Source organism: Corvus cornix, chromosome 4A, assembly GCF_000738735.6.
Source record: "Corvus cornix cornix isolate S_Up_H32 chromosome 4A, ASM73873v5, whole genome shotgun sequence".
Taxonomy (NCBI): Eukaryota; Metazoa; Chordata; class Aves; order Passeriformes; family Corvidae; genus Corvus; species Corvus cornix.
The window spans coordinates 16,656,081-16,682,384 of NC_047058.1; the positions used below are offsets into that span (position 1 = coordinate 16,656,081).

General features: G+C 58.5%; 2 protein-coding genes across 3 annotated transcripts; both read right to left on the reverse strand.

Moving 5' to 3' along the window:
- Window positions 1-381: 381 nt before the first annotated feature.
- On the reverse strand, window positions 382-6,165 carry GLA (galactosidase alpha). Its single transcript, XM_039572256.1, has 7 exons — window positions 5,986-6,165; window positions 5,579-5,753; window positions 5,208-5,385; window positions 3,621-3,712; window positions 2,566-2,727; window positions 1,786-1,983; window positions 382-1,601 (listed from the first exon to the last, which is right to left on the reverse strand). Exons 1-7 carry the CDS (start codon window positions 6,153-6,155, stop codon window positions 1,338-1,340), a joined length of 1,239 nt encoding a protein of 412 aa, XP_039428190.1. The 5' UTR covers window positions 6,156-6,165; the 3' UTR covers window positions 382-1,337.
- A 4,563-nt stretch (window positions 6,166-10,728) lies between these two features.
- On the reverse strand, window positions 10,729-21,787 carry LOC104691649 (glycine receptor subunit alpha-4). 2 transcript variants are annotated; one of them, XM_039572024.1, is made up of 10 exons: window positions 21,558-21,787; window positions 18,817-18,950; window positions 18,421-18,488; window positions 17,546-17,769; window positions 17,333-17,415; window positions 17,003-17,143; window positions 16,705-16,919; window positions 16,317-16,466; window positions 15,384-15,488; window positions 10,729-12,996 (listed from the first exon to the last, which is right to left on the reverse strand). In XM_039572024.1, exons 1-10 carry the CDS (start codon window positions 21,638-21,640, stop codon window positions 12,709-12,711), a joined length of 1,491 nt encoding a protein of 496 aa, XP_039427958.1. In that variant the 5' UTR covers window positions 21,641-21,787; the 3' UTR covers window positions 10,729-12,708. The 2 variants fall into 2 exon arrangements, with proteins under 2 accessions (XP_039427958.1, XP_039427959.1); XM_039572025.1 differs by lacking the exon at window positions 15,384-15,488.
- Between the last annotated feature and the right edge of the window lie 4,517 nt (window positions 21,788-26,304).

The following is a 26,304-nucleotide window of genomic DNA, read 5'->3' on the forward strand; positions in this document are numbered from 1 at the left end:
GATGGTAGGGACAGCCTCCAGGACAGCTTGGAGAGCACCATCTGTGAGTAGGAGGTCTGCTGTTAGCAGGTGCTGGGAACGCAGTGCAGAGTTCACCCTTAAGGGCAACTTTCCTGTAGTGGAAATGGAGCTGGAGGATGGAGAGATGCCTCTTACCATCTTCATAATGACTGAGAGCACTCAGTTACTGAATTGTAAGAGAATTTGTATTTTTGCTTATTAAATATTGGCTGATGTGATGGCATTTTCAGATTTGTGTAGGCAGTGGTGGCTTTGGCTTGTGGGATGGACTGTATGGCTTTACCATGTCAGCTTCACTGAGTGCTGTTTGTAGTAATCATGACAAATTTCACAAAAACTTACATGACTGGAACAAAGTGGCCTGTTTTCTAAACCATGATTTAATTTCAGATACCATGCTGTACTCCTGTAGGCTGCAAGTAAGAAAAAGCTTAGCCTTTTAAAGGGATTTTAATCAAAGTGCTTAATCACGGAAGAACAAATCAAGAAATCCCGATTCTATTGTAGTCAGAAGGGAACATAATTGCACATAATGGTTGGATTAAGTGATTATCCATCTCCTGGCTTGGAGAGCCTGTGTCATTCAACCTAAAGGCTGCTGCCAGCAGTGGGAAGCAAGCACTCAGGGATTTCTGGAAGGCAGGATTCATGGAGAAAGGGGACTCCAGTGGCCACATGAAGGGTGGAGAGGGAGTTGTCATCTAAAGGGAAGTGACAGGCACTGGTGAGAGATTCCTGGAGTGAGGGGAAACCTTCATAAACTTGAGTCCTAAGGCATGATAGCAGCTGTCAAGAAAGTTGCTGAGAAGTGCAATGGTTCATGTCAGTCCCTGAGTTGTCAAAAGATGGAAGTACATGTCCATGCTCTAAAGTGTGGGGTTTCTTCAGCAGGGTAGGAGCAGCTTTTCTTGGACTGTGTGTCTGTCTGGAAAAGACAGCAAGGTGGCCAGGGTGTGTTTCCCTCTTGTCCCTGAAATGCTCAAGGATAGCTCAAAGATGCTGCATGTGCATCCCTTGTCTTTCCGTGCTTGGTAGTGGCAGTGGGAGTAAACAGGAATTGCTGGCCTGCTGGAGCCCTTCCAGCCCCTTGGAGGAGGAGTTGGGTGAGATGCCAGAGAAAGGGGCACTGCTCCGCTGTTCACCCTTTCTCTGTTACCTCCTGCTGATTGGAGTGATGGGTATTGGTCACAATAGGCTGAAGGTTCAAATAATGAATGCCTGAGAAAAAAGGCACATGCTTGGAAGAAGGAGATTAAGTTTCCTGCCACAAGTTCAGACAGAGCCTAAGGCTGAGGAAAAGACTGTCTTTGTGCCTCCTATAGTGCCAGGACTTTGAGCAGCACAGTGCCTGTGGGGTTCACCTCCACGCTCAGGGAGGAGATCCAGCTGTAAACGCCCCAGTCCCTGCTGGCTGGCAGCACCTGTCGGACGGAGCAGGCTGGGTTGCAGGCCAGCCCGTTGCCGAGGAAGGTGAGGAAGAAGGTGAAGTTCTGGGGTCCCCCTATCTCCTGATGGTTCAGCACCGCCACGGCGTAGGCTCGGCCAGACAGGGGCCGCTCCCACAGCTGAAAGTTCTTGTCCTGCCAAGGAGAAAACAAACCCAGGGCTTATGCTGGGGGAGGCTGAAGGGATGGTCTTCATGCCTCTCTGTTGCAGCAAGCTTCGGGAACAAATGGGCTCACTGGGCTCCTGTTCCCAAACCCCGAGCCACCTCTCCATCCCTCCTGTGCCCCACACTGCACCCCCATCCCTCTCCTGCTGTACCTTGACAAGCTGGTATCCCTGCTTGCCCAGTGGATCCTGGTTGATGGCGATCACCTCTTTGTTCTGGAGCAGACCCTTGGCCTCAGGACTGATGTGCCGCAGGTCGTTGGACATGAACAGGGGTGCTGCCATAATGGCCCACATGGCCATCTGAGTCACCGACTGGTCCCAGCTCAGCCCAAAGTTTCCAATCACTAGCTGTGACAAGCAAACAAAAAGTGCCTGGTAACACTGCCTGCTGAGGATAAACTGGGCCACCAGTACAAGGAAATGACAGGGTGGGACCTCTCTTTGGAGCCTGGCTAGATAGGGTGAGTGCCAGAAGCAGGACCAGCTTGTTGGGAAAAACAAGGCATGACTGTGTGGCGATTTAGGATAAGTGCCTGGTGGAAGTGAATAGAGCTCTTTAAGTGGCTAGGCAGTGTCTAAGAATGCTTTTGGATTCAGATCCTTGCAATGCTGGCACCCAGGGGTTTTCACTCTGGTGGGACATCAGCACTTTGGAGATTGTCCCCCAGTGCCACACCTGTGTTCTGAACTGGTACTGCTTGTGGAGGCTGTGTGACACAAAGATGGTGCTTCCTTCCTACTATCCATAGCTGCAGTTCTCTTTCCCTTTCCACTCTGGACCTTCTCATCAAGATCCTGATCGTAGGGTCCCATCAGAGCCCTTCCCCTCAGTGTTCCTCCCCCAGTTCTTTCCCTTCCAATTCTTAGCTTGCAGCTGAGGGAAGGTTTTTTTGCTGATTCTTCAAGTGGGGTGGGTGTTGATGTACTTGCCATGTCAGGATCATTCCAGCCCCCTGGCCCAGCTATCTTCACAATGGTGTCCTGGTGAAGTGCTGTCCAATCTAAGATACTCTTTATGCTGCTCCAGGAGTCATAGACATCATAGAAGTTCCTCCAGTGATTGCAGTACTGTTTGATCTCTGTGTAATTGGGCTGCCAGAACAATAAGTGTGATTAGCCAGAGCACTTGGCTGTACAACAAGAGTGTAAACAAGGCTGGACTAGACCCAAGGGTAGCTTGGGGGAAAACCAGGATAACACCTTCCATCACCAGCTAGTTGATGATCATGTTGATTCCCTTGAATGCTTTGTGCCCAGTAACTCCACTCTGACATGTTCTAGACAACACTGTTGCTCCCCTTGGGAGAACAGTTGTGACCACCAGCTCTGTTAGAAAATTCCTTCAAGATTTTACTGAAGGTGTGACAAGGCCAGTGGGATTAAACTGTAACATCCCAGTAATTATTGCTATTTCTTGGGTTTACACCCTTTGGTGAGTAATACATTTAATTCCAGTGGGAGGGAATGGCACCATCCTGTCAAAGTGGCACAGGGGAAGCCAGCTGTGGGTGCAGGGCAACGTGTCAGTCACAGACCCTGGTTGGCAGAAATCTGTCACTGGACAATGTGGAGAATATCACAAAGCCTCTCTCATAGTCCCCAGAGCTGACTGTAAGGCTGAGTCTGCAGCACTCTGTGCCCAGGAGGGGTAACACTGAGCTATCTGCTAGGCTGTGTGTCTGCACTGCCAATGGTTTGCTGCTTGGCTCCTTGGAGATAGGAAGCAGATGGATGCTGTGGTTTTTTAGGCATGCTCCATCTGGGCTGTGCCTTCATGCTGCAGCATCCTATTGAATCAGTTTCAGCAGAGCAATGATTCAGGAATGCTTCAGGGCTCTGGAAGAAAAAGTTTTTTTCCTCCATTTTACAGCCTTTTTCTCTGTCAGGACAGAGAGCAGCAAGTTTCTCAGGATGCTCTTTTGCAATCTGTTTTTCTCTTCTGCCCACTTGAGCCCCAGGATAAACCTTGAGAGGCAACTTCTTACCTGCTGCACAGGCCTCAAGTAGAAAGGCCACTCACAGGAGTACACAATGCTCCTTCCAGTCTTGTTCAGGGCCAGAGACATGCGCCTGTATCCTGAAGGAAGAGGACAGACAGAGGTTACACAACCTCCTTGGTCACACAGCAGAACTAATCCAATGTCACAGGTTCAGGTTTCAGTTCAACTTTTGCAAAATTAAGGTTGAACACATTTTTGTGGTTGAGACACCACAGGGAGGACAGGGGAACTTAGTCTGCAGCTGGTCACCTGCCTCCCAAGGACAGGAGCTTTGCTTGGCCACGCTGTCGCTCCAAGACTGCTGATCCTTTTGTACATACAGCCAGGGGAAGAGGTTTAGAGCTTTCCTGTATGGCATTTTTCCTCTAGATACCCAGGAAGCACAAGTCAGTATCTATCAAGCAGTGCAGCTTTGCTGGGTAATGTAGGAGTATGTTTTCATGAGGCACTTGCACCATATGGATTGTGGAGGAATGCAAAAGCTCTAGTTTTTCCTGTCCTTGTCCCTAGACAGCCCTGTTAAGTCCCTTCCAATTGGGAGAGAGGGAATGAAAAGTCTGCTCTTTCCTCTGAAACTACTTCAGTCCAACTGGATTGTATCTGGGTTACACATACGATCCAACAGGAGCTCTCAGTTCAGCTGTCACTCAGGGTGCTGAGCCGTGCTCCTGTCCGTGGCAGTTGGCATATGCCCCACCATCTGGCTTCGATGGGATTGTCACTTGGGCAGGTTCTCTGTGCCAGGCAGAGACAGGACTTCGTGCAGGGCTCCTCCTGCCAAACATGGTGGTGCTGACTGTGCCAGCAGCCAGAGAGCCCAGTCAAGAGAAAAAAGCTTTCCAAGTTAAAGTGTTCTTCCCACAAATCTCCTCCTGTGGCACTGGGATTTGCCTGTCCTTCACAACAGTCTGTAGCCAAGTCCCCTCAGCACAGGGAGCTGCTGAGCTTTCAGCTGCTGGCTTGCCACCCGTTGTGCAAATAACTTCTAAAGTGGTATTTACACTGGTGTGCTTTAAAAGGAAAACCCCAGTAGGATTTTTATGCCATAATTCCCTTCGTTTTTATCTGTTAAAAGCCCTCCTAACTACTCCTTTCATGGCTGACACAAGCTGTTCTACCTTCAGGCTGATACGCGTTGACAAGGCCCCACCACAGGGATTAAGGGTTAAGTGTGTGAAATGCTCTGGGCTCTCCAGGACAGGCACTGCAGAAGGACAAAGCCTGTGCTGAGTTAATAGCTGAGGTTAACAGCCTGCACAGCCAGCCCCCAGAGCACACCTCTGATGTGTCTGTGCTCCGTGTAATCCGGGCTCTGGGGTGAGAAAGCTCCTTTTCCACGCTGTGCTTGAAAGAGAGTTCCAGGAGGCTGAGCAGATAAAAACACTTAACCCAGCAACACTCAGCACCTTGGGCTTGGGAACAGAGCCTCAGATTTGCTTTTGTAAGCAAGTCCCTTAAATGAGTACACTCAGGGAGAAGCAAATCCTTGGAGCCCTGTGCTGGGCCTAGAATTGCTGCTGCCTGCAGAATATTCCCACCCATGGGAATAGCTGCTTTGAGCCCATGGCCTACCTTCTGCCAGCAGCTCCAGTGAGTCAGAGTTGCAGCCATCAAACTTGAGCAGGTCCACACCCCAGGAAGCAAATGTTTGGGCATCCAGGTCATAGTGGTCGTAGCTGCCAGGGAATCCAGCACACGTCTTGTTCCCAACATCGCTGTAGATTCCCAGCTTCAGACCCTTGGAGTGCACCTGTGCGTGCAGACACAAACAGACCCTGGGATGGGGCAGCCACAAGGCAGGAGGATTTGGGGCAGCAAGGGAAGCCAAACTCCACTATGGCAGGAGAGCCTTATCTCAGCAGTGATGCAGCCGTCCCCACCCGGCCGTCCCTGCCCTCCCCTGCTCCCGGGCTGGGGCACCACCGTGCCATGGTGGCACTCACGTAGTCGGCCAGCTTGCGGATCCCGCCGGGGAACCGTTTTGGGTCCGCCCGGAGCCTGCCCTGCTTGTCTCGCGTCGGGGCCATCCAGCAGTCGTCAATGCAGATGAACTCGTAGCCGGCGTCCCTCCAGCCCTCGGCAACCATCCTGTCAGCCATCTCCACGAACAGCTGCTCGCTGCGCACGGGCAGGGCGCACGACCGGGAAAGAAAGCAGAGAACGTCTGATGTCTACCAGCGGCACGGCCACGGGGCTGGGCGAGCAGGGGGCACACGGGGGAGCGCGGGGAGGGGAGCCTGGCCCTCCGCCCTGGCGCGGGGAAGGCACAGCGGGTGCCGGAGCACCGGGCCGGCTGCCCGGTACCTGCGCTGCCCTGGGCTCCCCGTATACCCGTGCCCTGCGGCGGTACCTGACGCAGCGGTGCGGGTCGGCGGCGCAGTCGGTGCCGCAGAGGAAGCGCTCCCAGTGCAGCCAGCCCATGGGCGGTGTGCGCGCCAGGCCATTGTCCAGCGCCAGCGCCGCCGCCACCGCGGCCGCCGCCGCCACAACCCAGCGCAGCACCCGCCGCGCCGCCGCCATCGCCCCGTGGGACCGCCGCGTGATTGACAGCCCTGACGCCCAGTCCTCGGGGGGCTGGCGGGCGGGGCTGGAAGAGCAGCCAATCGCCGCGCGGTACCGCCCGCCCCGCCGCCAATCCCGGGCAGCGAGGCGCACCTGGCCCCGCCTCCAAGCGCGGGTCGCGTGGGGTGGTGTCACGTGACCGAGGCGGAAGGCCCATGGCGGCCCGGTCGGGTCGTGCCGGGGCTGCCGGGCGGGGCCGGGGAGGCGCGGCCGGGGCGGCACCGGCCGTGTGCCCGCCAGCAGCGTGTCCAGCTGGCCGAGAGACCGGTGGCACCTGGCCGGTACAGCAGTAGTGTGGCCAGCACGGCCAGGGCAGTGATTGTCCCCCTGTGCTGGGCGCTGCTGAGGCCACACCTCGAGTGCTGTGCTCAGTTCTGGGTCCCTCCGTTCAGGAAGGACATTGAGCTACTGAGGCAATGAAGCTGGGGAAGGGTCTGGAGCACAAATCCCATGAGGAGAGGCTGAGGGAGGTGTGGGGCTGAGCCTGGAGAAAAGGAGGCTCGGGGTGTCCTTACCACCCTCTACAGCTCCCTGACAGGAGAGCACATCCAGGTGGGGGTCAGGCTCTGCTCCCAGGGAACGAGGGACAGGATCAGAGGACATCATCTCAAGCTCCACCAGGGGAGGTTTAGGTTGCAGATCAGGAGTAATTTCTTCACAGAAAGGGCGATTAGACATCAGAATGAGCTGTCCAGCGAAGTGGAGTCACTGTCCCTGGAGGTGTTAAAGGAAAGACTGGACATGCCACGGTGCCATGGTCTGGTTGGCAAGGTGGTGATAAGTTAGACCTGATCTCAGAGGTCTTTTCCAACCTTAACGATGGTTCTGTGTGTTCAGCAGTGCTGGAGCTGCCCGAGGGGCTGGGGGTGCTGTGAGTGCAGGGTGTGGGTCTGTGTGTGCTCTGTGTGTCAGCACAGGGTCCTGGGGAAGGGGGGATTGTACCCCATGGGCTCAGGACTTGGTTTTCCCTCGGGGCTTTCAGCCTTGCCTCAAAAACTCTGTGAGAAGCTCCTGAATGAGCCTTCCTCCTGAGCACGTCTCCCCCATGCTCTTCTGTCAGATCCAGCCTGATCCAGAGTGTGCATTATGGCCAGGCTGTTTGCTGCCTCTCTGCCTGTGTGGTGCTGGATCCGGCCTGTCTCTGATTGGGGTGCTTCGGCTCATCCAGATCATTGCACTCTAAGATTTGGCCTCTCTTCAACAAGTTCAGCCACAAGAATAAGTCATGGTCACTGGGCATCGCCCCATTTGCACCAGTTACTTCTGACTGGCAGCTGAGATCAGAACCTCTGGGAATGGGCAGTGCTGGTGTCAGCAGGACCTGGAGAGCTGTAAAGGGCACATGTGTGCCAGTCAGCATCTCTGAGGTGAGCCCGGGATTTAATCCCTGCTTTTGCAGGAGTCACACAGCCGTGAGCACTGCTCGAGGTGTCAGCACTGCTAGCACGTGTGGCCTGTCAAGGAGACTCAGAGGCTCCCACTGCCATGGCAGCAGTGGGAAATGGGATGTGAGGAGCCAATTCTCCCCTGTGCCTCTCCCCTGGGGCTGGACCAGCCCTGCAGCCCCACTGGAGCTCTTGTCGTGGTCTCACCACAGCAGGAGGAGGGGGGCTGGATGGAACCACGGCAGGGCTGTGGCCATCAAGGCACAGGGCTCTGGGTGCCATCGAGGCATCTCGCTAGGTGTCCTCCGATCCCTGCTCTGGCACTTCCAGGGAACAAAAGCTCTTCAGAGCCGTGGGCTGATAATCACTCCTTGTTTCAGCGCCGGGGTCCTCCCCCTGTCCCTTGGGGAGCTGAAGCGCAGAGATTTCTCAAAGTTGGACAAAACAAGACACTCTGAGGGCTGGAAAACCTCATGGCTTTGTTCTCTCTTGTGCAAAACGACAGCCCAGAGCTGGGCAGTTATTCCCTATTCCCAGCGTTTGGGAGTGCCGCTGGGCTGATCCTTGCTTGTCTCTGTGTTCCAGCACTCCCTCACTGTTGCTTCCCAGGTGTCCTGCCTGCCCCCAGGAGTACCTGGCACACCCACACCCCTCGGGATGGGAGCTGTGGGATGCCCTGTGGGCTGCATGTGCTGACTGGTGTCCCCAGAGTGCTGCAGGCTGGTCCCAAAGCCATGCTGGGGGGGCGGGTGTGGGGTTTGGCAGGGCCCTGGTGCAGCCTCTCTGAGCAGGTGGAGGTGACAAGCTGTGGTGTGATGCCACAGTTTAGGTGGCAGGGGGTGCACTGGCAGGGGGGACAGCACTGGCAGGGCTGTGCTGAGGGCTGGGGTGCTGGCACCCTGCACCTGGACCTTCCCTGTGCCAGAAGGTTCCAGTCCCCATGGGGCTGTGGTCCTGTGAGGGCCCTGTTCCCGTGGCATGGCCGATCCCAGCAGGGCATGCTGCCAGTCCAGCTCCTGGTGCTTTTCTCTTGTGTCCATTTTCCCACTTGTAAGGGGCAGCCCTGGCCCACTCAGGACTGCTTGGCTGACTTTTGGAGGTTGATATTTTCTTTAAAAGAATTCTGTGCTCAGACAATGTGCAAAGGTTGCTCAGAGCCCCAGCAGAGCTGTCACCTGCTCCTGTGGCATTGCACTGCCTTGGCTCTGGGGTCGGGATCCCTGTGGGACAGGCTGTCCTGCAAGCATCACTTTGTCTGCACAGGATGCTTTGTTGAACCTCTGGCAGCTGGAGTTGCCCCACAGGAGCTCCAGGCTGTGGGTGTGGGAGAGGGGGAAGAAGGGAAGGTCTGGCACCCTGAGGCTGCCAGGGACAGCGGCAGAGCTCAGGGCCAGCAGGGTCAGGCCCTCTGTGGTTGGTGGGGCAGGGGCCTGGCTGGCACATCACTGCAGTGCCCAGCCAAGGGCATGTTTCCTTGGCCCCACAAGGGCCCCTCAAGGAGGCTGTCCCCAACCTGTGTGTGCTTCTGGCCCTGGGCATGCTGCTAGCAGGAGTTGGGAAGCTGCCAGTGCTGATGATGCTCATTTTACTGTCTGGGAGTCCCATTAACCTGGTGTTAACTTCATTAACTTTCTTTTAAACCACCAATTAACTTGGCCGTGGCTGTTGGTCCTGTGCCCACGGCTGCTTTCTGTGGTGGCCGCCAATGCACAGCCGTGAGCAGGGAATGAAAAACTGATTCCATCCAAAGACTGTGGGCTTTGCTGGGGGACTGAGCCACCTGGGCTGGTCCCTGGCCATGCTGTGAGAGGACATGGGGCTCAGCACCCCCATCCCCAAGATGTGAGGGACCCACTGGAGCTTTGTGCTGGAGTGGCAGCCCTGCAGCTGTGACAGTGTCCCAGCAACTCCCAGTTCAAACTGGGCTGCTGGGAGGACCAGGGGCAGGGCCTGAGTGCTGCTCCCGACCCTGAAACTGCCCCCAGGTACACCAGAACCACAAGTACCTGCAGAGCCATGGGACAGTGGTTCCCTTTTGCCTTTGCAAGTGTGATGCCAGAAATGAGCTGCCCACCTCGCTGTGAGCAGTGTGTGGGACCTGGGGGCTTTGGCTTGGGGGGATGTGTTGGATTTTCACATTTTTCATTCTTTTCTGTGATGTGCTGGTTCCCAGAGCTGAATGGCTCAGGGCTGACTGCAGTGTTTTTCTCCAAACAGACACTGAGTGCCCAGACCTGATGTCCTGACTGCAGAGCAGGCACACCGTACTGGTGTGAAATACCTCACAGCTCTCCCCTTGGCTGCATCCTCTCTCGGTTTGGGGTGGGGACAGCAGCAAGACCCTGGGGAAGCTTCGTTTGTCCCATCTAAAGAACAACCCCACCACCAAACGGGCGTGGGTGCAGCTTGCTTTCTCTCCTCCCTGCCTCAGAAGGCCCTCGGTGGGGCCGGGCGGGCGATGGGGCTGCGCGGTACCAACAGAGCTGGTCTGTGAAACTTGGCCGGGAGCACAGAGGGAGATTGATGTTTGCTTGGGCACTCAGCCCTCAGCTGCAGGCTCTGCCCGCCCCTGCACCAGCTGGGGACAAAAGCCCCGGCCCCGGGTGGCACTGCAGGGCTGGCATAAGCCCCCCAGGACAGCTGGCAGCTCTGTAAGGTTGGCTCCTGCCCAGCGAGCCAGAGTGAAGGGGCCGAGGGGCCACGCAGGGAGGTTTGCACTTGGGGTGCTGCACATGCTCGGGTGTCTGAGCTCCACTGCAGAGCTGGAACCCCCCCGGCCCCACCTCCTCCTCATCTTGGGTCCTGTCCCCTGGCCAAGCCTGGATGGGTGGAAAGGGGCTGGGGTGACTGTGGGGAGCACCCCACAGAGCTGGGTGGGGAGAGAAAGTGACGAGGTTTGCAGGGGGCTGAGGGCTTGCAGGGGGCTCCTGCCCAGCCCTCCTGGCTTCTCCCATGTGGGAGTTAAATGTGACAGTCATCAATTATGTCAGAAAAACCGCTCATGGAGAGGTAATGATAATCTGGGTATAATGGTGGGTCAGGGCTCCTGTTCCTGCAGGGTGGTTGTGCCCTTGTCCCCTCCCCACACTGTGAGTGGGAGCTGGCTGCAGTGTTCTTGGCAGAGACAAATCCGCAGCACACACCACTGAAAATCCCAGAAAGCTTTATTTGCGTAGGAAGATCGATGCTGTTTAAAAACCCACCACTGCTGGAGGTTGGCATGGCCACCCAGTGCCTGTGGGTGCTGCTCCAACATTGGTACCTCCTGCTCTGGCCCTGCCTCGGGTGCTGGGGGAGCCGAGGGTACTTCCAAATGGGGCCTCCCCAAAAGCAAGTCTGGCCTGGACACACGGTGGGGCCCCATGGGGAACCCCACAGCGGGGGAGACATGCACAGTGCTGGCAGTGGGATGGAGCTGGCTCAGCCTGTCCCCTCGGGGGCTGGCCTAGGGCCAGTTCTCCGCTTGCCCCATCTGTGAAATGGGTGCACGTGGCTGAGCACTCTGTGGGGCTTGGGGGGCTGAGAGGGGCTGGACGATGCTGCCAGTCAGTCCTACAAGGAACAGGGTGATGAGGGGTGCCTGAGGAGCCAGGCCAGGGATCACAGCAGGGGTTTCTGCCTGGGTCTAGTATCAGAAGGCAGTGCTGGCCTCCTGCCCATGTCCCCCTGCCCTGCAGCGTCCGTTCTGCCATGGCAGGCGGGTCACTGGAGCACTCGCTGTGTCATAGGGGCACCACAGCCTTCAAGGGAAGGGGTCAATCCTATTTCCATGCCCTCTGCCTGGAAGACTCTGGGCCTTCTCCTGCGCCCATGGCCATGGGGCCTGCTGGGCTGCAACTTCCTCCAGGCTGACTGTGGGCAGGGGGAAAGGAGAGCATCACCACACTCCTCTCTGTAGGACTTAAACATCACCTGCTGCTTTTATTTCCTGCAAAGCATGGAGGGTATCCAGGTCTGGAGGGCTGGAAGCCTTGCTGAGCTTGTCTTGTTGAGGTTCCAGTTGCTCTCCTCTCCAGTGGAGGATTATTAGGGATAAACCTGCCCAGGGGATGCTGCACCCAGGTGCTGGGCTGGGGAATGGGGTAGTTTTCACCTCCATCTCTCTTCTGGCACCATAGTACTGCAGGAACACAGCAGTCTGGGGATGCCACCACTCACTCTGCTTCTCCGAAAGGATTGGCCAAGCTTTCCCCACTGCTTTCATCCCGAAACATCTCCCTTGGAAGATGGGCTGTGGGCCTTACCCTGCGGATAAAGCAGTGCCATCTCCCCAGTGCCAAGTGACTCCCGTCTGCAACTGCAATGGCCATCTGTGCCCCTTCAGTAGGACCGAGCTTGCCTGCTGCCTGCCTCGGGGCTGCTGTTCCTTGGAGCAAACAGAGCCTCCTGCCCAGTGTCCCTGCCACAGTCCTGCCTGCAGCCCTGGGCACCACGGGCAGTTCTGAGCTCTGCAGGGAGGGCAACATCCCTGATCTGCTGCTTTGCTGTGCGTTGGAGCTGGCTGGGGCTGGAGGGGCCCTGTCCATTGCTGGGCAGGGGGCTATGGGGCCATAGCCAGAACCCTGTACAGTCCAGGTGCAGGCAGCGGTGCTGCCTGCTCTTTCCTGCAGCCAAGCTCCAGGCCAGAGGAGAGGATTGCAGCCTCTTCCCTGGCTGCTCGGGGCCCACAGCTCAGTGGTGCCGGCTGGAGAAGCAGCAGCCTAACATGGTAGGTGTGGAGAGGTGGAGGGTGTTTTTCTGGAAGATGATGTTTTCTGGCCACTGGCTGTGCCAAAGTACCTGGGGCTCTCCTGGATACCCAGGGCTTCCCCCAGCCACACAGCATTCCTGGGGAGTGGTTGTTTCCCTGTGCCCTGACAGCACAGCATCCCGGGGTACCTGGGGGTGACACCATGCAGGAAGCAGGAGGGGTCCCTCTCTCCAGCTGACCATGGGGATTGCTGATCCCCCCACTTTGTGCCCTTGGATCCAGTGGGGCATGGGGGCTGCCACATGTCCAGGCTCTGAGCCCCAGCCCAGCTGTGCCACCGCTCAGAGGGACAGAGGGAAATGCAGTTCTGGCTGAGCTTGTGGCACCTGGGCACACTGTGGGGGTCACACCAAGACGCAGTCGTACTTTCCCAGCCTCAGGGCACCAAGTGGATGTCCTCCGAGCGCAGCACTTTGTAAACGACCCAGTAGAAGATATTGAAGACCAGGAAGGTGAAGGGGAAGACGGCTCGGGAGATGGTGTCGATGCGCTTGGCGCGGTCGATGTAGCGCCTGCAGAGGCTGTCCCCTTCCCGCAGCACCGCGCTGCCTGGCGGGGGGCTGTACACGCCGGGGCCCTCCCCAGCCCCTTCCTTTGGCTGCAGGCAGTGGCCCAGCCCGTAGCCTCGCAGGTAGAAGCGGCTCTCGCGGCTGAGCTCTTCCTCCTGGCGAAGGGAAAAGCCGTCAGCCAGGGCACCCGCGGGTGCTGGTGCTGCAGGGCTGAGGCTGCGCGTCCTGCACACGCCGTGGTGCTGGTGACGAGTGCCTGGTGCGAGGCTGGGCGCTTTGTCAGAGAGCCCCAACCGTGCAGGCGGGAGCACGGGGCTGGCAGTGCTGTGCACAGGGTACAGGGTGAGCACTGAGCCCCTGCCTTCTCATCCAGCGTGTGTTTTAGGGTGCATCCAAAGGCAACCCGGCCCTGGCAGCCTGACACGCATCCCCCCAGCTTCCTCCCGGCTCCGGCTCGGGGGCTTGGGAAGCCTGACTCTGGCAGCCAGAGGGATGGGAGGTGAACTGGTGGAAGGGGGCACATGGGGGTGCAGGGTGTATTGGTGCAGGGAGCTGAGGCGTGCAGGCACTGCTGTGACAGCTGTGTTTGCTGCGGGGTGGAAGCGTGACTGCCATGGTGAATAGGAGGGGACGGGCAGCTCGCTGGGGCAGAGCTGGGCAGGGGTGCAGGAACTTGGCTACCACCAGGGCTTGCAGGGCACCCCAGTCCCTCCAAGAACCCAGGCCCTTATTTCTCCCCATGCCTGCTTGGCAGAGGATGCCTGGTGCAGCAGACGAGAGAAGCTGAGAGAGCTGGACTCCTTGCTGGTCTCTCTGCTCTTGCTCACCCTCTCTCTCCCCATGCTGGCAGAGGGCTGCAGAGAGGGCAATGCACCCATGGAGTTGCATGTTCATGATCAAGGCTACAAAACTGCCGTGAGAGTCTCTGATCACAGCCCATGGCCATTGTTCAGGGCACTGATAGGGTGCCTCAGGGGCCGGCCAGCACTGCCTGCACTCCTCCCTACCAGCAGCTGTGCACTGTTAGCCACTCGTCTTGTCCTGCTCTTTTAGCCTTGGAGAGGGTTATGTGTGCAAAGATTTGATGAGGGATGGGCATGTGCAAGCACAGGCTGCACATCTAGCTTTTTGCTGAGCCCCCAGACTCATTTGGTCTCTGTGGCTCATCTGCCCTCTGCCTTTGCTGGTGCTGTATCTGGCTGCGGTGGGTGCCTTCTTTCAGGGCCTGCTGCAGGCCAGTGCCTCACTTTGTGTCTGGGTGCTGTTTGGGATCCCAAACACCATCTCTGGCTGGCACTGCCCTCCAGGACACAAAGGCTGCTCGCTGAGGTCAGTCCCTGCAGGTGCTCAGCTGGCACGGGGGCTCTCATGCAGAGAGTTTGTACCCAGGCATCTTTATTTAACTCAGCAATCCACAGGCTAAGCAAGATTTTCCAGTGGGAAGAGCAGCAGTGGCTCAAATTGCTGAGGTGAGTTCTCATTTGAGTAGAGTTTTATTTCCCTGCCTCAAGCTGAGTGCCTGCAGCCACCGGATGGGGGGAGCTGGGGTGCTCTGTGTGCCCTAGGGACGAGCAGCTACTCCCCCAGCCCGGGAAGCCAGCAGCCCAGTCTGTTCCTGAGCCTAGATTTAGGCAGTCTGTGGGAGGGATTTGCCTTCAGGCTGTGAAACCTGGGCTTTGCTTTGTCAGGCACAGGAGCTGCGTGTAGCAGGGCTCCGCTCCAGTCTCTGGCTGAGCAGCACCCCGGGGTGCTCCTGGCTGCATCCAGTGCTGTGCCAGCAGCACCCTGGGGTGGCTCTGATGCCTTCACCTCAAGGCAGCTGCACTTCGGTCTGTTCTAAGCCAGCAGATGGTCCTTGGGTTAGACAGAGCCTCCCCCTCCCTGCCATGGCTGGGTGGGTGCTGATGTCGAGGATCTGTGAAAGGCAGGGAGCAAAGATGCCTCTCCTGGCATCCAAGGGCTGATGATGGTGTAGAGGAGGTGAGGGTGACCAGGCCTGATCTCCTCCCTGGAGCTGTGGTCGACCCCCTGCATCTTCCCAACATACTGAGAGCTTGGCCTGCCCCATACTTCTCCCTATGCCTCAAAGTGCCCTGAGCAGCTGCTCGTGCTGGAGTGACTGCAGGCAGCTGGGAGTGCCTCGACCCTGCCTGCAGGGAGGCAGAGCCCTTGCCCTGTCAGAGGCGTGGGCACAGCCTGGGGAGCTGGGCAGCAGCCCAGGAGCAGCCATCAGTGAGCCTCAGCATCACTCGCCCTCAGCAGAGGGGACCGTGCTGGTGCTGCTTTACGAGAGGGAACCCAAGGCATGGAGTCGGGGTGTCTACAGGGAAATCTGCTCCATTCCCATCCCTCTCTCAAAACTTTTGAGCCCAGGAATTGGCAGCTCCATCCTACGGGCACATCTTCTGTGCAAATCACTGGCCTGCTTCTTCCACAGGCCCTTGCTGGCCCCCCAGGGCCAGCTCCTGGGGACTCATTTTGGGGAGGGGAGGGTGAGGCTGGCTGGGGAAGCACGGGGGGCTGCCGGAGGGTCGTGCTTTACCCGGGAGCTGGAGAGCTGCGAGAGCGTCGCGTAGGTGTGCTCGCTGCTGTGCCGGCTGCTCAGCTGCCGCAGGGACTCCAGGCTGGCCGTCCCGCTGCTCAGGCCCTTTTGGCATCCAGCAGTGTGCACCAAACAGAAACAGGACAGTGGGTGACTGAGGGCTCTATCCCGGCCCTGGGGCAGCGGCTCTGGGTGCCAGGATGGGGATGGTGGGGAGATGGGGGCCCTGAGTTGGGGGGAAAAAGCCCCCCGCAGTGTGGCCTGGCACTGGGATCTGTCTTCAGTGTGTGCCAAAGGGATTTGGTTGCATGGAACCTGTGTAGTGTATATGTGTGTGTACTTGTGTACTCGTGTCTTCTGTGGAGATCTGGTGCCTCATGGTGTGTTTATAGCAAGAAAATGAGAGTGGGGCAGCCACATGCCTACCCCAAGCTTCTTGAAGGCCTGATGCCTGTGTTGATGGGCTGACAGAGGGGAGGAGTATTTCCATGAGTGAGGGATCCTGCCTCTCCAGATCCTGCTGTGCTCCCATCTGCAGCCCAAACCTGTCCCTGGGTGCCACCAGGTTCCCCACACAGCAGTGAGTCCCCATCACCGCTACGGCACAGCAAGGAGCCCAGGTTTGGGGCTGTAGGTAAGGGGAAAGGCTGGTTTCCCCCATCCTCACTGTTTATTTTTCTGCATTTTTAGAGGAAGCAGAGGCTGAGGATGTCCCAGCAGGAGAAGGACAGCACCCTAAGCAGGGTCTGGAGCACCCATGGGTGCTGTGCACTGTGCTGCAGTGCCCGTGGGTCCCCGGGGTGCCGGTGGAGCCATCTGGGGCAATGGAACGCAGCCCTGCCCTGGGGGCTGCTCAGAATCTGGCCCTGCAGCCCTGGGGTGTCCCCTCAGGGGCTGAGATGGGCAGATGTCGTGAGAGAGGGGGGTACTCACCATCCTCTGCCGTCGCTGGCGGCGGCGCAGACGCATGAACTCCTTGTGCTGGCGGGAGACAAAGTTGACGGCTGCGTACTCCAGCAAGGCGGCAAAGACGAAGAGCAGGCACACGGCCATCCAGATGTCAATGGCCTTCACGTAGGACACCTGCCGGGGTGAGGGGGGGCTCAGGGACCCACTGCCCCCTACCTTGCTCGTCCTCCCCCCCCACTGCCAAGAAGCACAGGAGCCCTCTCAGCCTGGGCACACAGGCCAGAGCGGCCAATGTTTCCCCTCAGCACATGAGGTGCCCCAGCTGATGAGGCTCCAAAGCCAAACCATTCCCAGGGAAAGGCTGCCCCTGGGGCACTGCAGCGGGGGAGCCCAGCATGGAGCCAGCACTGACCTTGGGCAGGGAGGCCCGGGAGCCGGCGCTCTGCGTGGTCATGGTGAGCACTGTGGTGATGCCCAAGCCCACCCGGGCTGGTGCTGCATCCATGTTGATCCAAAAGGAGACCCAGGAGAGGATGACAATGAGTAGGCTGGGGATGTACATCTGGATCAGGTAGTAACCCATCTGCCTCTCCAGGTGGAACTTCACCTCGATGCAGGTGAACTTGCCTGTAGGGAAAGACGGCCCTGATGGGCGAGAGGGACCCCTGGGCCATGGTGAGGGGGTGGCAGCAGGTCCCTGGGGTGCTCACCTGTGTTGTAGTACTTGGTGCAATAGCCCAGGTCCTTCTCATCCCTGAGGATGAACTGTGGGAGTGTCAAGCCCTCTGCCACCTGCACGGCCTCCTGCTCCTCCAGCCACTCAAAGATGAGGTCGTTCATAGTGTAGCCAACTGGAGGGGATGTAGGGAGCCATGGGATGGGGACACGTACCCTGTTCAACCCCACCCTGAACAACTGCTTTTTCCTGCTTATGTCCCTCAGAAAAAGTGAGCTGCCAGCTTTTGGGATGGCATGGAATGGGAGGGGATGGGATGGGAAGAGGGAAATGAAGCACAGCTTTAACCCCTTGAGGTACTCACAACTCTCCAGCTGCATGGTGCATGTCTGGATGTCCATGGGGAAGTTCTTGAGGTCCATGGGGCAGGACAGGATCAGTGTCAGCCTGGAGGAGGCAGAGGAAAGGAGAGAGTTGTTGGGGCTGGGGCAGTCAGTGGGGAAAATTTGCCCCACGGAAGACAAGAGCAAAACTTTGCCTCCCCACTCAGGCACTGCACCAGAGGAAGAGGTTCTACCTAATGCTGTAGAGCACATTGCCATTCTTGAAGATGCGCAGGAGCTTGTTGTCGGTGGTGACCTCATGGAAATTGGCCCCTTTCTCATTGGCAAAGAACAAGTCTGGCTTCCAGATGGAGTCGAGCATGGAGGGGTCGAGGTCGAGGGAGTCGTCGGGGTACTCCCGGTAAGCCAGGCGGGGGTCGTTCCACTGCTGCCGCAGGAACACGTTCACCCGGTAGTCCTGGGACAGGGGACACGGCGTCAGCTGCAAGCACCCTGTGGCACCCAGGAAGGAGGAGGAGGAGGAGGAAGGGATGGAGGAGGCGTTGGAAGGGGCTCCCTCTCTTGAAGCTCAGCCCTGCTGTTGCTGTGTGCCTGTCACTAAAAAAGCACGGAGCTGGGGCAGCTCAGGAGCCTTTCCATGCTGTTGGCAGCCAGGGGAAATTAAAAAGCCAAGGCCACAGCAGCTGAGAGAAGGAGGAGGAGGAGAAGACCAGTAACTGCTGCCTGCAGCAGTCTGCACATGGCTCTGTGGGCCTGTCAATAGTATTAAGGCTTTGCACAAATAGGACATTTTTAGCCCTGGGACTTCCTCAGAGGTGTTCCTCATGCACCCAAGGAGGTTCAGGATGGCAGAGGGCTACATTCAGCTGCCCCACTGTGACCCTTTGGGGGGGTCAAGCTTGTGTTAGCTGACCTCAGAAAAGCCACAGCCATATGGTATGGCTTTGCATGTCCCCACCGTGGTGCCAGGGATGGATCCAGAGAAGGGGTCACAGGAGCCCCTGTGAGCACAGCCATGGGCACTGGGACCCACACGCTCCGTGGCACAGCCACTGCCAGCCCCGAGGCTCTGGGAGAGGAGAGCCCATCGCGCCGGCAAAACCCTCACCATGGTGGTCTCGGTGACGGAGCCGAAGCTGTTGATGAAGATGTTGCACGTCACGTTGACGGGTGGACCTGGAAAACAGCGGGAAGCCTCCTCTTGCCGCCGGCTGCTGAGACACGTGCGCTCCGCTGGCACACGCGGGACACCGACTCCGGCACGCTGAACACACACAGGCGTCCCCTGCCACCCCTGGGGTGTGGGGGTGAACCCCAACACCCCCTGCAGCCACCCACGCCGTCAGGCAAAGCGAGCACACAGTGCTGGCAGAAGCAGCCAGGACTCTGGGGAGGATGTTGGGATGTAGGGATGTGGGTCAGGGTCCTGCCCCAAAGCCCCTGGGTTTGGGCAGCCATAAGCGTGGATCTGCCGGGTTTGGAACCCTCACGTCTTCCCTCTTACCTTTGAAGTTGGGTCGGATGCGGGCATCGTACCCTGAGGTTCGTCCCATAAGCTTGTCCAGGAAATCAGAGGGTGACATGGGCTGGGGTGAGCTTCGGGAAGCAGCTTTAATCTCCTCCCGCCCTGAGACCAGCCTGCGGGGCAGGGGAGACGGGTTAGCTGCTGCCTGCTGGCACCAGGGGTCTGCAGGCACATTTTGGCACCCCGTGGGGACAGACAGCTGCCAAGGCAGGCGGCTGTGCCTGCGCTGCGTCCACTCCAGTGCCCTGCCAGCATGTTGGGGGGATCCCTTCCTTCTGCTGGGATCCTGGTGGCTTTTCCCCTCACCTGCCACAGCCCGAGTGTCACATGCCCACATTTTGCCTGTCCCTGCTTCAGCAAAGCCCCTGCCCACCACATCCCTTGGCATGGGGTTGGGGGCCAGTGCCTCCTGGCTCCAGGGCTGTGGTGGTGACAGGGCACAGCAGGCCATGCCTTGTGCTCCATGCCAGGCTCTGTGCCAGTGCTGGAGGGGGAAAGCAGGGAGGCTTCCTCTCAGGTTCCACCTACAGCTCCAGCTTGAGCTGCTGAGCAAACAATCACACACTGCCTGTCATGGACTCATGGCTTGGGGGGGCTGGGGGACACAACAGCCCTGCCTGAGTGAGGAGGTGTCCAGAGCACAGCTGGGTTCTGACACCTTGCCAGGGGCCAAGGAGATGTGGCAGGAGAGGAGCAGCGAAGCCCACCTCCACACCAGCCATGGTGCTGAGCTCTCCCACACAGCTCTCTGAATGATGATGGAGATTTATTTAAGCTGACGCTGGAGGGGATATTTTTGTGAATGCATCTTAGCTAGCCGGTTTCTCTCCTCCCATCAGTCTATAATGATAATTTCAAGGAACAATGGGAGAGATGTTCACTCACCACATTGCCAGGCATGTGGCTGTGATGGAGAGGAATTAGCCAGGGATCTCTGGACACAAAAAGAGCTTTGAGCATGCTGCTGGTGCTGCTGCATGCTGCTTTATAACTCCACCAGGTCTATGTCCAGGTGGATCTTACTCCTGCTTGGAACTACAACCCTATCACTGCAAGAAGAGGATGATGCTGGGAACCCTGTGGTCCTTCTTCCTACCTCATTGTTCCTACCAATACACCTTGTTCGTACCTCTTTTCAAGAGGGGGAAATTCATCCTAGAGGGGCTTATGTGCATCCTTGCCAGCTAGAAATGGCCACAATAGCCATCCCAAAATGTTCTCAATTTCCTTTAATTGGAGAATGGCAGCAGAGAGTACCTGAGACTCATCCTGACCAAGAGTAAAAGGCTGGGAGAAATTCCCCACCAGGAGCTGCACGAGCAAGGTGTGGTGCCTTTGGGAGGAGGGCTCAAAGAGGCCAGGCTGACAAGGAGTTAAGCGAGGCTTCTGCCTGCCACATAGCTGTGCACCATGTCCTCCTCAGCTGGACACTGAGGGTTCTCCCCTGGAGCACGTGGGAGGGAGGCTCCCGGGCTCCCTTGGCAGGTAGCTCCTTGAAGAGGCTCAGATAACTGGCTGAGCCACAGCACATCTGCAGCCCCGCTGATGCTCAGACCTGCGTGGGGGATGCCAAAATGCCCAGAGTGCAGCCACTTCCCATGGCATCCCTGGCAGGGCCGTGCTGGAACACAGTCTTGGGGCACAGCCCCTGCCTGCAGCTCCCCACTTCAGGCACTGCCTGCCCTGGAGCCTCTGCCCCGACCCTGGGCTGGGCACTGCAGGGCCCTGGAGCTCAGCACCTCTGTGGAGCGAGTGGATGGTAGGGCTGGAAAATGCTGATGTCTGCCTAAGAACGCTGCCCTGAAACAAGCAGGTTCTGCACGGGAAGTAAAATTCTATTTTACCCCTCCCTGCCATAAATGTTGTAGATCCCCCCATGCTGCTCCAGCCATACTGGCCGAGTGGTGGGAGGGGGACTGGGAGCAGGCTCAGCCCAGAAGTCCTGCAGCCCCCCAACCCCTCCCTTCCTGGCCCGCTCTCCCCTGCATCCCACCTTGTCCCAGACAGCACCCAAGGTGGGCAGAGATGGAAAAAGGGACCTGGGGGCTTTAGGTTTTCCATCCAAGTGGGCCAAGAGTTGTTTCTGCACCCATGGGACCTGAGGCACCCACCCACTGTCCCGAGTGTCCCAGGGTCTGGGTCAGGGACTGTCCTGAGCTCTCCTCCCCCAAACACTATGAGCCAGGAAAGGATCTGGACATCTCAGGGGCTTTGCAGCACCGGAGAAGGAGCTGCCTGGGCTATCACCTGGCTCAGCTCGCCCTTTCTCCCATGGTGGCGAGACTCTCCCGCTGGCCCCGGGCCAGGGAAACCCTCAGGGACTGCTGGGGACCGGCAGGGTCTGGCTGTGTGCGGTGGGGGAATGGAGGGGGAAGGTCTGGTGGGTCCCCCGGGGTGCTGGGCCAGGGTCCTGGGGAATGGGGAGCGAGGCCAGATTTGCGGGGAGGTCCAGATAGGAGCCGGGAGCGTTCTGTCTGGGGCATCAGGCCCCGGAGACAGGTCCGGATCGGGGGTTGGGGTAAGGGTTCCGGGACTCGTCCGGGTCTGAAAAGGGATGCCCAGGTCGCGCAGGAGAGATCTGTCTCCGAGAGGGGGTGACACCCGGGTGCCGGAGGGGAATCGCGGCTGCCGGGGGATGGGGTCGGGGTGCCGGGGAGCGGCTCGGCGAGCAGCGGTCCCGCAGCCCCGCGCAGCACCGAGCACCCGCGCCGTGCGCTCACCTGAGCGGGCCGCGCCGGGGCAGGAGGCAGCCGAGGAGGAGGAGGAGGAGGAAGGCGAGGGCACCGGCCCGGAGCGCGCCCATCCCGCCGCAGCCCGCAGCCCCGCCGCCCCGGGCGCACGGGCATGACCCGGCCGGAGGCGGCGGCGTCCCCGCTCCCGCTCCCGCCGCACCGGGGCCGCTGCCGCCGCCGCTGCCGCCGCCCCCCGCCCGGTCCCGCTCCTCATAGTCCGGGCGCCCGCCGCGGGGTGGGCGCCGGCCGGCTGCGGGCCCCGGGAGCCGGGCGGAGCTTCGCCCGCCGCGGCGGGGAGGAGGCGGGCGCGGCGGTGGGGGGCTCCCGGCCCCGTGCCCGCCTCCTCCCCGTCCCCTCGGGGCCCTCTGCCGCCCAGCCGGGGCTGTCCCGGAGCCCCCGTCCCCCGGGCGCGGGGAGGGAGGGGCTCCTGCGGGGCTTGGGAGGGTCCCGGGGCGCAGCGGGGTCGGGGCTGGTGGGGTCGAGGGATGCGCCGGGGCTTAGGAATGTGGCAGCGCTGATGGCTGTGCAAGGGATGCTCGGAGGACGAGAAGCGTACTGGGATCAGAGGACGTGCGGGGAGCGAGGGCTGTGCAGGGGCTGAGGGATGTCCCAGAGGAACTGCCCGTCGGATGGGGGGGGAGCGGCTGGGGAAAACCGGGCTCCTAAATCCTTCTGCCTGGCCTTGGGGCCGCTGCTCAGGGCCTGGGGGCTCAGCCCTCCTGCCGGGACCCCTGCGCTTGCCTTTCCCAGAGGCTCAGCGGATGGACAAGACGGTCCTGGGTGAGCTCCTTGGAGAACACGAGATGGACAGTCATGTCTGCGTGATGCGGGAGCTGCAGCGGCTGCCAGGGAGAGGGAAACCAAGGCAGAGGGAGGGGAGCTGCCTTGTTAACCAGAGGCAGGGCTGGGACTCGGGCTGCTCGGCTGCCTCTGCTCTGTCCCCTGGGGCCACCCGGCCAAGCCGCAGAGTCGCCTCTGGTCCAAGGCAATCTGTGATTAATTTGCAATGAAGTAAATAGTATTAAAAAAAGATAAAAGTGCAGAATAAATGATTCCTGGCAGATACGTCAATCAGGTTTCTGTTCACTCTACTGTGGCTGGCTCATCTCGTTTATTTATATTAATTGCAGTCTGATAATGGCTGGGAGTGCTGTACAAAGCCATTGCTTCAGGGGTCCACAGAGGAAGAAGATCTCAGCGGAGGAGGAGAGCACAGTGCCTTTGTGCCTGCTCTCCCCAGGGCGAGTGAGGGGCTTCCTAGGGCTTTGAGAGCTCCCCAGTGGATTTGCTGCAGGAAGGCGGTGTGAGTGAGGGCTGGCTGTGTGGTTGCCAAGCCTGGGGTGCCTGGTCCAGCGCAGGGCAGAGGGGGCTGGAGGCTGGAGCCAGCGGGCACTTAGTTCGAGGCAGCATGCAGGAGTCCTCATCCCCGCTCATCGGCTCTCTCAGCACCAGGAGCTGGGAGAAGTCTCCTCTGATTACCGTTGCCATTAATGTTTACGGGGCCACGGTGCTGGGAGGCGCAAGGCACGATCTGGAGCCCCAGGGAGCAGAGCAAACGCGCGCTGTGTGACAGCTCCTCTTCCAGCCGCTGTCCGAGCTAAGCGGACCTGACACCGTCGGGAGGAGGGGAGCCAGTGTGTCCTCTCTGCTCTCTGGGGAAACTGAGGCACTGCCCTCGTGTGCCTGCATCAGCTGAGGGGCCTGAGGATGCTCAGAGCAGCTGTGGGGCTAGTGTGTCAGGTGGCCATGAGCATGGGAGATAACCAGCTACAAGCCATGACTGCACATACTGTGGCCAGCAGGACGCTGGGACCGAGCTAACAAGGCTCTTGGAGAGGCTGCTAAAGCCAGTGTGGCTCCCTGATGGGCAGCACTGTGGGGGATGCTGCAGCCACAGCCCTCCTGCCTGCCTGGCAGCTCTGCAGGCAGCCAGCACTGCGAGGAGTGAAGCAGTGCTGAAAATAAGCTCTGAGAAAATGAAGGCAGCGAGCATCCCATCAGGAGGGCGAAGGCAGTGCTGCTTTGTTGCTGGCTGGGTCGGGGGGATGGAGCAGGACCTGCACAACCAGAGCCCCAGCAGTGCCCAGGGGATCCCAGGATTGCACCGCATCCCGACCAGGGGATTTTTGGGAGCAACAAGAATAGGCTTATCCCCCATGTCCCTCGAATCAAAGCATGAGGTGAGTTTTCTGTAAACAGCCAAGATTCCAGCCAGAGGGCAGCTATCAGCATTGGGCTCATGGAGACGGGCACCCACCACCAGGTTGCCCTGTGGCTGCTCTCCCCAGAGGCAGCAAGACTGGGCAGGGGGCAGAGGGCAAAGACCACTCTCTGATCCAGTGGCTGCCAGCCTGATGCAGTCCCCAGGAGGATCCCTGTGTCCCTGCCCCAAAGCTGTCCCTGTCACAGTGCCAGGCTCTGCTAATAGGAGACAACAGAGACTGGGTTTGCTCAGATGGGGAGAAAAGTGGGGTATCTTTTTTTCCCTTTCCCTCCACTATTTCTGAGTTCACATCAAACTGCTTTTTTGAGGCCACAGACTCACCTGCCTCAAATCTGCCTGGCTCCAAAGCCTGGAGAAGGGCTGTGCCAGTCCACACTGCCTGTACCCCAACCTCTCTCTGCTGCTCAGCCCCGCATTGCCACATCTATAGATTTAATCCTGTCTGAAAAATGAAACCCTGAAGTGTATTCGCAGACAACACAATTACAAGGTGGGAGTGAGTCATTCAAACGCTTGAAAACAGGTTTGGGCTTTTTTCCAGAGGAAAAGTTCAGGTGCTTAAGCTCAATTTCAGGATAAAGACCAGCTTTGTGCTATTTGTGTTGAGGGGTGAGGGAGAGGAAGGACAGCAGGCAAAGGAGCTCACTTTGCTCTTCATGTAGGACCACAAAACCACTCTGCTGCTTCCCACTCATCCTCAGTCTCTCCTTTTGGAGTGAGCACAAGAGCCCTAGAGCCCTAGAGCACAAGAGCCCTAGAGCCAGGAAGACTCCTGAAGCATCAGGAGGGACAGAAGCTTCAGCTGGGTACAGGTTTGTGGTGGGCTTTGAGCAACCTGCTTCAGCACCCCTGCAGCAGCTTGGAGGGTCAGTTCCTCTGGGAAGGCCTTGGTAGCAACTTAGAGGCAGCTCCTGTTTTGGGGGCATTGCTTGCTCTGCATCTTTCAGCCCCAGACCCAGTGAAGGGCTGGCACGTGGGCCAGGACAGGATAACAACTCTGCAATTCATCAGGCATCAAGTCTGATGCTCTGGGAGACTGTGCTTATTGTAATTAGAAAGAACCACATCACAGGCACCTCCATCCTGTCTCCTAATTCTCTCCTGACTTCCTTCCCCTCTCCCAAGGGTCCCAGCCAGCCCAGCCAGCTCTGGACATCCTTCTGTCTCTTTTGTCCCAGGATTGGGATTTTCTTTTGCACAAACCAAGATGTGAAACAGAGCTGCTGTGTGCAGAGGGCTCTGCCAGCCAGCCCGCATGCAAGTGCTGCTGTGCCCTTCTTCTCTGGACCAACTGCTTAAATGCTTAATGAGCCCTGGGGAGCAAAGCATTCCTTGTGCCTTCAGTTTAGGGCTATGTCAGCTCTCCTTTCCCTTTTTTAATCCTCTGACCAGTGAAAATAAGGGCGAGCAGGCACAGTCTCATCACTGTTTCTAAGGAAAGCAGCAACACAAACAGGAAAACCCCACGTGCTTACACTCGGGGAGACAACATCCCCTCCACCCTGGGGGGGACACGGAGGCAGAGTCCCTCAAAGCAAACATTTTGAGGCATTTAATGGGGTGTGAAATTAATGCTGGAGAAAACACATTCTCGTGGGTGGCTGTGCACTGCTGCCAGCCCGAGACTCTCCATGGCTGCCCAGCGTGAGCCCAGTTTGGACACTGGGTTGTCGTGTAATGTCACTGTTTTTCCGGTGTCGTGCTGGTCCCTGCCTTTCCCTGGAGAAGCTGTATAATAGGCTGTGGGTGCTTTCCTTTCCTGGCAGGAGCAAAAATCATCTCATTGCAATAAATGGCGAAGGGATGAGTAACTGTAGTGGTGCTTTGGGGGGGGGAGGGGCGGTACTGGTACCAGAGCATGGGCAGAAAGCCCAAACATCCCCCCATTCCTTAGCAGGGCAAACAGGCACTGGGTTCAGGTGTAGCTACCAGAGGAACAGGGCAGGATGTCCCTTTCTGTGGCCTGGGAAGGTCAGGGGTTGCTGGCAGGGATTTGGAGCTGCTCCTGAAGGAAGGTGGCACTGTGGTGTGGGAGGAGGGGACAGGTGGCCCTGGGGACCCCAGTGGGGGTTTGGTGTTTATGTGGCAGTGCCAGCAGGACCCGGTGCCTCACCAAGCTGGGCAGGGTGACCCAGAGAGGACTGCAAGGTGAACTGAGACATTGGTCCCAACTCCAGCAAATGTTGCTCTATGATTTTGTGGCACTTTTCCAGGCTAAAAATACCCCTGATGTTGGTGCTGGGGGTGGGCTCTGCGTGCAGCGGCTGTGAAGGGACGCTCTGTGCTGCGGGACTGGCCAAGGGCAGCTGGACCATCAGGCTGGGGTGGCCCTGCCAGCAGCCATGGGGCTGCCCCTCCTGCTCCATGAGCAGCCAGGCGCAGAGGTCACCTCTTCTCTTGCTCCAGATGACCTGGCACCTCTCTCCAGGGCTGTGCCAGATGCAGCTGCTCATCCATCAGTCCCCAAAACACTGTGTGGGGACAGAGCATCCCCAGTGAGCGCTTTGAGCT